Source organism: Vigna radiata, chromosome 6, assembly GCF_000741045.1.
Source record: "Vigna radiata var. radiata cultivar VC1973A chromosome 6, Vradiata_ver6, whole genome shotgun sequence".
NCBI lineage: Eukaryota > Viridiplantae > Streptophyta > Magnoliopsida > Fabales > Fabaceae > Vigna > Vigna radiata.
Window position 1 is genome coordinate 10,939,514 of NC_028356.1, and position 11,248 is coordinate 10,950,761.

General features: G+C 33.3%; 2 protein-coding genes across 3 annotated transcripts; one reads left to right on the forward strand and one right to left on the reverse strand.

Annotated features, from left to right (window-relative positions):
* The first annotated feature begins 4,422 nt into the window (after positions 1 to 4,422).
* On the forward strand, positions 4,423 to 6,931 carry LOC106764789 (probable inorganic phosphate transporter 1-2). The gene has a single exon (XM_014649186.2). It carries the CDS (start codon positions 4,721 to 4,723, stop codon positions 6,392 to 6,394), a length of 1,674 nt encoding a protein of 557 aa, XP_014504672.1. The 5' UTR covers positions 4,423 to 4,720; the 3' UTR covers positions 6,395 to 6,931.
* Positions 6,932 to 7,035: 104 nt separating this feature from the next.
* Positions 7,036 to 10,989, reverse strand: LOC106764790 (serine/threonine-protein kinase AtPK2/AtPK19). Of its 2 annotated transcripts, XM_014649188.2 has the most exons (7): positions 10,825 to 10,989; positions 9,314 to 10,271; positions 9,130 to 9,212; positions 8,935 to 9,055; positions 8,609 to 8,782; positions 7,728 to 7,835; positions 7,036 to 7,514 (listed from the first exon to the last, which is right to left on the reverse strand). In XM_014649188.2, the coding sequence occupies exons 2-7, from the start codon at positions 9,989 to 9,991 to the stop codon at positions 7,239 to 7,241; spliced, it is 1,440 nt and encodes a 479-aa protein (XP_014504674.1). In that variant the 5' UTR covers positions 9,992 to 10,271; positions 10,825 to 10,989; the 3' UTR covers positions 7,036 to 7,238. The 2 variants fall into 2 exon arrangements, with proteins under 2 accessions (XP_014504674.1, XP_014504673.1); XM_014649187.2 differs by lacking the exon at positions 10,825 to 10,989 and having other exon boundaries at positions 9,314 to 10,747.
* Positions 10,990 to 11,248: the final 259 nt, after the last annotated feature.

Sequence of the window (11,248 nt, forward strand, 5' to 3'; positions counted from 1 at the left end):
TTTATTGATGCATCAAATGAATGAGTTGAAAAATTTCCAACTCATAAAACCTCCACATAAAATGACAAGATGTGGTACAAAGTGGGTTTGACTCAATACATAAAAACTTCAATTAAAATAATATTCTTTAATGACTCCTTGAAACTATTTTTGATTGCAAATTGATCTCTAAAATTTTCGTTATTTACAACTTATTTACATGGTTAAGATCCAACCCTTTTGGGTCACCCATGATTTATCTTGGCTTGGGATTGGTTTTACTTTGTATACTTAATTAAATCTTTTTTGAGTTGGATCCAACCTAACCTACATGTAATATGATTTAGCTTAACCTCGACATGACTTGACTGGAGTTTAGTTTGACCTAACTAGGTTTAAATTGAGCTTGACTTGGTCTGACTCATCCTAATCATATGTTTGACCCAACCTAACCTACACCTAATGCGATTCAACTTAACCTTAACATGACTTGACTTGAGTTCTGCCTAACCTAACCAAGTTTGACTAGATGTGACTAATTCTAACCATAAGCTTGAACCAACCTAACATGGACTCGTTTGGCCTAACCCAAACTAACCTAGGCTCGACCTAACTCTATCCCATATTGACCTATCCCATTTCAACACGATCTAGGCCCAACTCAACCTATCCTAATTTGACCTTGTCCCAACGCAGCTTGTTTAGGTTAAATTCGGCTTAGCGTAATTTGGACTAGACCCAACCTAGCTTAATAGACAACTTGACTTGGACTCAATCTAACTTTGGCATGGAGGAACTTAGACCGACCTTGGTCCAACTTGATTAGGACAAACCAATCCAATTTAGACCCATCCCACTTAACTTACTTTGAGCCCAACATTTGACTGACATAGAATTGACTCAAGTTAACTTGAATTGCTCCAATCTTAACATGGTCTTAACTTCTCAATTGGATCTAAGTCCATCGCGACCAACTTGACATGATTCTTTCTTGTCCTAAGTTAACCTAAGTCTTACTTGACCCTACCCATATTTATATTGAGTAAATATTATTCGTATATAAATATTTTTTAGATAAACATTTTTCATTCAATTTTTAAATTTAAATAATTTTTACTTTAAAAAAAGTTTCATGGGTTAATCATAACCCATCCATTAATTATAATTCATATTTTAAACACTTTTACCTATAATTTTTTTCTTGTTAACATTTATTTTTATCTAGTGGCTAAAATATAAACTCTTGAGGTCAAATTAATCATATATCTTCAACTTTTAATTCTTATTTAAATCTAAATTTAATAATTAGTATTTTTTTAATTATAGGATATTGATGTATCTTTTTATCTAGATTCACAATTTTTTCAAAGTTACCAAATTTTGAAGTAAAGAAATTAAAATAAAGTTTGAAAAAAAATAATATAGAGATGAATAACATTTAATTCTTTAGTTTAATTATAATTCCATCATTTGTATTGGTTAAAAATCCAACTTCAATGCTGAAATATGAAAAATTATATGATGTATATAATTTTTATAACTTTGGCTATTAATTTAGTTTATTTATTATATATATATATATATATATATATATATATATATATATATATATATATATATATATATATATATGTATGTATGTATGTATGTATGTGAGAGAACCAAATTTTCTTGAATAAATATGAAAGTGATATTCGAATATCGTTCCCTTGTCCGTCAAATACTTAAAATCATTAATCTTTTAAAACATTTGTCCCGTTAGTCTCTAAATTGTTTCCAATACAACCATTCTTTTAGTTTCTATCTTTACTGTAAGGTTTAATCATTCTGATAATCCTTATTTTTTGTGATTTTTTTCAATTAGGTCTCTCATTTTTTCTTTTTCTCAATTGGATCCTTATTTTTGAAAAATTTTTGAAAAATTGAAGCAATTAGGTCACTGTCGTTAGTTTAGTACTAACACCGTTAAAAAGGATGACATGTGTCAATTCGTGATTTTTTTGAATTTTTTAAATATATTTTTAATTATTTTTATTTTTATTTTTAATTAATTAATTAATTTTTTAAAAAAATTGCCACGTGTCAAGTTGACATTGAGCCACGTGGCAATGACAATGTGAGGTGGCACTGATAGTGCCACGTGTCACTATCAGACCACATGTCATTAGATTTGTCTCAGTTTGGTCCCTATATTTTTAATTTGTCTCAATTTGGTCCCTGTATTCTTATTTTGTCTTAATTTAGTCCTATTATTTTTTTAAAAAACTAAACAATTTTGTTTCTCAAACAAAATTTTATTTGTATATAAATCTTTACAAAAAAATTTATACAAATTAATTTTTTTATTGGAAAAATAAAAAAATTACAAACTAACATATGACACATTTTTATTTATATAATAGTAAAGAAATCATTTAACCTAAATAATATAAATGAGTAACCTATAAAAGTTAACATCTCAATAATAAATATTTTTGTGAAGGTAATCTACACAAGTATAGTCTCAATACTTCCTCAACAATTCATAAAAAGTTTCTAGAGTTAAATATTTCGATTTGAAATACATCATTACTAATAATTTGCTTAACAGAAACAAATTCAAAGACAAAAATTTGGATAATGTACATACCGTAATTTATTTGGGAAGGAACAAATTTTTTTAAATTTTTAACAAAATTAGGACTAAATTGAGACAAAATAAAAATACAAGGACCAAATTGAACAAAATAAAAATACAGGGACCAAATTGAAACAAACGCAATGACACGTGGTTTGACAATGACACGTGGCATTGTCAGTGTCATCTCACACTGTCATTGTTACGTGGCACAATGTCAACTTGACACGTGACAAATTTTATTTGTAAAAGAAAAAAAAAATTAAAAATATATTTAAAAAATTCAAAAAAATCACGAGCTAACACGTGTCACCCTTTTTAACGGTGTTAGTACGAAACTAACGATAGTGACCTAATTGCTTCAATTTTTCATAAATAGGGACCCAATTGAAAAAAAGAAAAAATGAGGGACCTAATTGAAAAAAATCACCGAAAATAAGAACTATCAGATTAAACCTTACTGTAACAATTCTTTGATGAAAAATATAAATTTATATAATTATTGTAATTTGTAAGGGTGAGTAGATATAAGAGATGATGTTTTCATTGAGCAATGCTTTATTATTGATATCAATATATACTTTTTTCAGTACAATAAATATTAATATATTTTATTTTTTTGTGTAACGAGAAAAGATTATAATTTTAATATAAGAATTTAATTTCGTTAATTTTAATTGAAAATTAATAATGATTAACATAATTGATCACGTGTTTTGATTTTGATTTTTTATTAAAGAAAGAATTAATATTAATATATCTCTAATTTTGAAAGAACATATTTTTTACTCTCTGAATTCTTTAGTAATTCTATTAAGATTCATTACATAATTAATATTAGTATGATGGCGAAGTTCATAATAATAAGGGTGCAAGAAGAAAAAACCTTGAACAATTAAAACATTTTTTAATACATTAAAAATCACTAACAATGTTTATCAATTGTATAAATAATTTATATATAAGATTTAACATACTCAGTGAATGAAAACTTACAATCCTTAAACATTAAAATTTCACTTTAAATCTAAGATTAACTACAAGATGTTAAACTCATTCATTATAAAATTCAAGTAGTTAGAAATAGTAATTATTCCTTCTGAGAAATGAAAAGTTAATTTTGTATTATTTAGAGATTGATGAAAGTTACAGGCCTATAATGTCTCATTAAACACATGCAGGTGAGGATTTTCTACTCTGCATAGTTTACAACGCAAGTAGACAAACTCAAATCATCAAAAGTTGGAGTGTGATATCCTCAATACCAATGTGCTCGGAACTCTGAAGTCATTAAACTAAACAAAATTGATGAATACAAACAATTCATGTTTCTTACTTCTTATTAAATAGACAGAAAACACAAAAAACTTCAGAAGATTACAAGGAAAAAAGATAATTAGACTAATAAACCTTTCCAACAATCTGCTTTTTCTAACACATCTTTGCTTGAAATGTGTTGAGAATATGTCTAAATATCTGTAATTTAAATTAGTTTTTAAGGAAAGAGGTTACATCAATCTCCTCACATCTCTAAGGCATAGTTCAAAGATATGTAATAACCATTAGAATATTCAAAGGTTTTTTTGCCGTGAAGGATACGTGGATTTGACCCTGTAAACAATCACGTGTCAACTCAACAGAGGAAAAACATAATTAGAGATTACGTGCATGGATTTCATCAACTAATCTCCATGCATATCGCAGAATATCCAAAAGGAACCAAGGAATTAGAATCCCTTGCCAATGAACAAAGAATGGTGAAAGAAGGCACTAAGATGAAAGACACAAGATAATAACAAAGCTATACTTTTATATATTATGTTGGAAACCAACTTAAGATAGAAACCAATAGCAACTTAGCCATTAAGAAGGAGGGCTTTTCAAGTTTCAACATAAACATTGTGTGTTCTCATATATCAATGCATTTTTTCTTGAACCAGACGATATTTGAGACTCGATGTTACCTATGATGTTATTACAGCTTTAAGAAAGCAATGTCTGAATTGTCAAAATCCAAGAAGACAAGTGAAGTTGTTTCATGAATATGGCATATAAAACTGTCATGTTTCTACTATCTTCTCCTGCTCACGTTTTACCATCAGACACCAACCTTTGTTAAGAGCCATGGCCACCGACCGTGGTGTCCTCTCAGCACTTGACAAAGCCAAGACACAAAGATATCACTACAAGGCAATTGGGATAGCGGGTATGGGGTTCTTCACTGATGCATATGATCTCTTTTGCATCACTGCACTTATCAAGCTCATAGGTCGCCTGTACTACTATGACCCCATGAGAAACAGTCCAGGGAAGCTTCCAAAGCATGTAAGCAATGCAATAGCAGGAGTTGCATTGTGTGGCACCCTTTCAGGGCAGCTCTTCTTTGGCTGGCTGGGTGACAAACTCGGCCGAAAAAAGGTTTATGGCATCACCCTTTCCACCATGGTGGGGTGTGCCTTGGCATCAGGGCTTTCTTTTGGCTCCACAGCCAAAAGTGTGGTTGCTAGTCTTTGCTTCTTCAGGTTTTGGCTAGGATTTGGCATAGGAGGAGACTATCCTCTCTCAGCTGTTATAATGTCTGAATATGCCAATCAGAAGACTAGGGGAGCTTTTGTTGCTTCTGTTTTTGCTATGCAAGGAGTGGGAATATTGTTTGCTGGAGGTGTATCCATGTTGGTCTCCAAACTGTTCCTATTAGCTTATCCAGCCAGCGCTTTTGCAGTTGATCCAGTGCAATCTACTCAGCCACAAGGAGACTTTGTTTGGAGAATAGTGCTAATGTTTGGTGCATTTCCTGCTGCCTTCACTTATTACTGGAGAATGAAAATGCCAGAAACTGCAAGGTACACTGCCTTAGTGGAAGGAAATCACAAGAAAGCGGTTGAAGATATGGCTAAAGTTCTTGAAAACGATATACCTTTAGAAGAATCAAATACCAGGGTTACTGCCACACCTAGCCTCTCTTATGGATTCTTCTCTTCAAAGTTTCTTGAGAAGCACGGCCTTCACCTTCTAGGAACAACCAGCACCTGGTTCTTCTTGGATATTGCCTTGTACAGTCTTCAGCTAGCACAAAAAGATATTTACCATGCAAGTGGATTTTTACCCGGTGCTTCCCAAATGAATGCCATAGAGGAGGTGTTTTTACTCTCCAAAGCAATGTTTGCAGTGGCACTGTTTGCCACTGTCCCTGGATACTGGTGCACAGTGTACTTCATTGACAAGATTGGAAGGTACAAAATCCAACTTGGCGGATTTTTTGCTATGTCTGTTTGCATGTTGATTTTGGGACTCAATTATCCAGAATATAGGGGAAATGAATGCAACCCAGATGAAACATATGATTATTGTGGTGGCAAACACACCCTCTTTGTCATTCTTTTCGAAGTCACCCTTTTCTTTGCAAACTTTGGACCCAATAGCACAACATTTATAGTGCCAGCAGAGCTGTTCCCTGCCAGGTTCCGTTCAACATGCTATGGGATATCAGCAGCAGCTGGTAAAGCAGGAGCTATCATTGGTGCTTTTGTTGTACAAAGCTATACAAGTAATCCGCAAGACGAACCAGAAGGTATCAAGACTGCACTTATGGCACTTTCAGTTGTGAATATGCTAGGATTCCTCTGCACTTTCTTATTGCCAGAAACACGAGACCGGTCACTTGAAGAAATCTCTGGAGAAGATAAAGAACTCACTGGCAATATTGCTCAAGACAATGCAAACGATAAAACAACTGATACAGAAAAGGAAACCAAAAACTCTAACGCTGATATAAGTCCAGCAAACTCAGTGGTTTAGCTAATCTTAATACCCCAACTAGAAGCGTCAATAATAAGAGGAAGGTGCAGAAAGAATAATGTTTGTTTCAGTAAGTTATACTTACACGTTTGTGTTCTGCTTGTGTTTGAGTTTCCCCTTTATATTCTCGTCTAAGAGATTAAAGAATAGTAATCTTTGTGTGGTGTAGTTGCTAGAATAAGAGCTTCTTCGTTGACTGTGCGAATGTGTTTGCCCCAGTAGAAGAACCAAAATGATTACTTATACTGTAATCTCTGCTCCTAGTGCTTCTGGTTTTAGCATATTAAGGTGTTGGACACTCAGTTAAAAATCTCAAATTTAAAAAACATATTTTTACGGCTCCAACATCCTCGGATATAATCCAACATAGTTCCTATAAAGGGAGAAGACACAATGATCTTTATAAGACGTTGGGAAGTATGAAACTTATTATCTCCTTTAAGCAAACACACGTTTCATATTTATATTTTGTATTTCTCTTTTTCTATTTGAATTTGTCTTTAGATGAAATTAATCAGCAAGGGATAAAATGCTCTAAATGAATTAGATCCGGTTTCACTTTCGAAATTAAGATGAATAGATTAAATTCGTTTCTGCATAGGAAAAAAAATGTTCAACTGGTTATATTTGGCTAAAATTTCTGAAGATGATTTTAAATATAATGTTCATTATCAGTTTAAATGATTCATAGAATGTTCAATGTATACACCTGTGGCTGTATCCTATGTTTTATAAATTATAGGTGTGGTAGTATCACAGAGATATAATTTTCTAAGCCATCACAAATTACGTGAATTGGCTGCTCTGATTGGACCTTTATTTTAGAAATCATGCATTTCTATCATTACTGAACTGGAGCACCAGTATATGAGAACTTGCTGAAGGTAGTGTCATCCTTTTTGGGAGTAGAAGCTGGAGAATCCAGCAAAGGCATACTAGTCCACCGCTCCTCAAAGTTAGCAACACAGTGCTTCCCAGCAACATCTGGCACAAAGCTTGGCCTGACTTCACGGGCTTCCAGTTTATTCCAGTTCACAGACTTAAACCACTTGTGGCTTTTAATCTCCTCACCGCTTCTTGATCCACTGCCAAGACGTTTGCTGACATCTTTCTGCAACAGCTGAAGAAGAAAACTTCCATTTGGTGAAGCCAATGTGTATAAAAAGATTGGTTCTATAAAAGAATACTTCACTATCATACAAGTAACGGATTTTTCAGAATCATACATGCAGAAACAACAAAAGCCTTTTCCCTCAAGAGTGAGTGTTTTTCATAACCATATTACTAAAAAGGGAGGAAAAACTAATGATTAGATGTAGGAGAAAATCTGTACCCCTTTTAACAGTGAATGTGCCTCATTTGACAAAAATGCCGGGAGCTTGATTTTGTCTTTAATTATCTTCTGCTGGATCTTATGTCTATTTCCGCCGCAGAAGGGAGGCTGCAATTGTAGTAAACAGTAAAATAAAGTCTAGAGCAGTTATAAAAGTTGCAATAACTCACTCAAACATCAGCAAACTTAAGTATCAGCCTTAGATAAATACATCCAAGTTACTTGTAAATCTCCAGAAATATGTCACAAACCAACACCTAATCACATGATCTAGATGACTTTCTCAATCTCTTGAGCAATATGATAAATATTGGCAGTTACTTAGAAAAGGATTTTCAAATACAATCATGTTTAAACAATCAAAGTTGACACAGCACCACAATTTAAGGAAATGTAAGATATAGTTTTCGGAGAGCTACAGGTCATTGACTGGCTAATAGAAATCATTCACCATAATCTTAGCAGAATTCAGTTGAAGATTGATATCATTAGCCATCATTAGTCATCATTCTTGGGTTAGTTAACATAGTATTGTGTTAACTTATGTTTCTTTCTCCAGAAGCAAAATAAATTTCGTGCAAAGCAGACATACAAACTTATTTTGGCAATTCATTAGAAACAAAACAATTTCAGTAAAAACCTGAGTAAAATTATGTAATCCAAACATAATGAACAACGAATAACTTTCAGTTATTCTCATGAAAGTAGAAAACAGTCAATCGCATTTCAGATAATCAAGTTTATCTATCACTTTCCATGTAATTGGAGCTCCATCTTCAGTAGTAAATGCGTGAGAGAGATATGTCAAGTTGGAAAAATAATAATAAAATAGTGCAACCACTATTTCATACTACAAGACAAAAAAATACTAATATTCTAACCTTTCCGGTAAGCATTTCATATAGTAAAATTCCCACACTCCACCAATCAGCAGCCTTATCATGACCTTTCCCCATTACAATTTCAGGGGCCATGTACTCTACAGTTCCACACATAGAATTTGATCTTTCAGTGCCATTGAATTGCTTAGCCAGGCCAAAATCTGTTAACACAGCCTGATATCAAGCACATAAATATGCCATAATTCAACAAGATAGAAGTTAGAAACAAATCACAAATCACACGTCCCTTCAGAATAAATAAGCAAGCATGTGGCATGCCTAAAGCAGAGAGACAGAATCACAGACGTAAGTTTATCTTATCTTACATGACCATCTGCATCGAGAAGAATGTTTTCAGGCTTAAGATCCCTGTGCATTACATCATTTGCATGAAGATAAGAAACGGCACAAATAATCTCTGCGGCATAGAAGCGTGCCAAATCTTCCCTGACAAAAGTTGTGTGAGACAGATATTTATAAGCATAATATGGTCATAGCATGTGGCTTACAAATTACTATACCTGAATAGGCCTTGGTGATAGAGCTGAAAGAAAAGGTGGCCACCATTGACAAAATCAAGCACAAGGTACAACCTATATTTGGTCTGTAAGTCCAACAAACAAAGGTTGTCGTTATGCAAATATGATAGCACTGTCCATTTTCCTATCCTGACACTGAAACATATGATATGATCAAAAGTATTACTTGGAAAGCGTATCTGAGCCGCACAACAAATGGGTTGTCCACCTTTGTTAGTATATCCCTTTCAGACTTTACATATTCAGCATGGTTTCTCTCTATGATCTTATCCTTGCGCATGACCTTCATAGCATATATTTCAGAAGTACCTGCCCTCCTCACCTGGTACACCTTTCCAAAAGCACCTTGCCCAACAACCTTCAAAAGTTCAAAATCCTCAACTCCAATAATCTGATTATTCAGACAGTAATCATTGAAGTTTAAATTAGTTTTCTCTGCTGCTGCATTGTTAACAGAATGTTCAAGTTTTTCCTGTGCTTCTGTTAAGACCTCCACAAGGTCTAATTCATCTTCTGTCTCATGTAAGTTGAGCTTTCTCAGCTGCAAGGACTGACCAATACAAGTTGTGGGAGCAAATAAAGATTGAGAGCGGATGTTGATGCAATCAGGATCATTGCAAATCTTTCCACCAGAATCTCGTGTAGGTGTGGAATCTCCATGTTTCTCGGAGCTTGCTGTTATTGAGGCTTCAACAGGAGATGCACCAAAAACATCAGAAAATTCAAAGTCCTCAGAATTCGAAGAAAGCAAAAGATCAGGTGGTCCATTTGGTAGAACCAACTGGTTCAGGAAAGAGTTTGGCGAACTATCTTCATTTAAGACAGAGAATTGGGAAGAAACCATAGCTCTTTGATAAAACAAGGAGATTGCAGAAAATGAGACCAAGAAACTTCAGAACTAGAGGTGTGATTTGCCCAAAGATTACACCCCAAATTGAGGAAGATGTAAACCCAACAATGAGCTCTATCAATTGGGAATGAACATATACTTCAGGAGCTTCCAGAAAACTTGGTAGCAAGAAGCAAACCAAGATCCAGAAAAGGAAATTGTTGTTGCTTCCCGCTCTACAGGAAACGGTGGATGTATCAGCACTTGTCAAATTCATGAAGAACGGTTGTCAATTCTGCAATTCAGTACAATAAAACAGTGAATTCGAGCTTTCTGCATTAAAGTGTAGAATGGAGGGAATTAAATACAAACACAACAGCATAACAGATTGCAACAAACATTTAAACTCAGAAAAACAAAAGGAATGAAATTGCAGCAGGGCGAGTGGGAGGAGGAGGAACCCAATGAATATCGTCTCTTGGAAGTTTCAAATTAGGTTCCAAAGAAACTAAATTGGGAGTTCATGGGATCAAACATGCACTCACAGATCACAACAAACACTGACAGAAAACAATTCAGAGAAGTTCAAATGATGAGATAACATAAATTCCATAAGACATTATTGTTTCGGTCATAATCAACTCCCAAATTATCAAGAAATCGAAAAGGGTATAAAGAACAAGGAAAAAAGTATAATTTTAGAAGACATTCCAGAGGGAAACTTAATCATCGTACATAAAACACAAGACAGGAAAGATTTATTTTTTTCACAAAAGCAAATATGAGTAACAAAACCCAAATACCAACATAGAACAAATTCCGGACACAGAGTTTGAAAGATAACTTACATTGAGGAGAATGAAGGCTAGAGCCGTTAACAAAAGAAACTATAAAGGTTTTCTTTTTCTACCTTCTTTTCTGCTCATAATATTTTTTAAAATGTTAAATTAGTTTTGGCGGCGGTTATTCTTTTTCACGGCTTCGGTGTCCAATACGACATATAAACATAAGTTGACTTTGAGAAGAAGAGGACAACGTTAAAGTATCAACACAGGGATAAATAGTGTTTTGAAAAATAAATTTTAATAGAAAAAAAACACGTTTAAAATAAGATTTTACTATTTTTTTAACAAGATAGAAATAGTGTTTTATCACAATCTTTTTAAGGATTATTTGAATTATGATTCAAAATTTTCCAGAAGACATGTTACACTATTTTTCTAATTATTGCAACTACTACCACTAACTTTTATATTAACTAATATATATAAA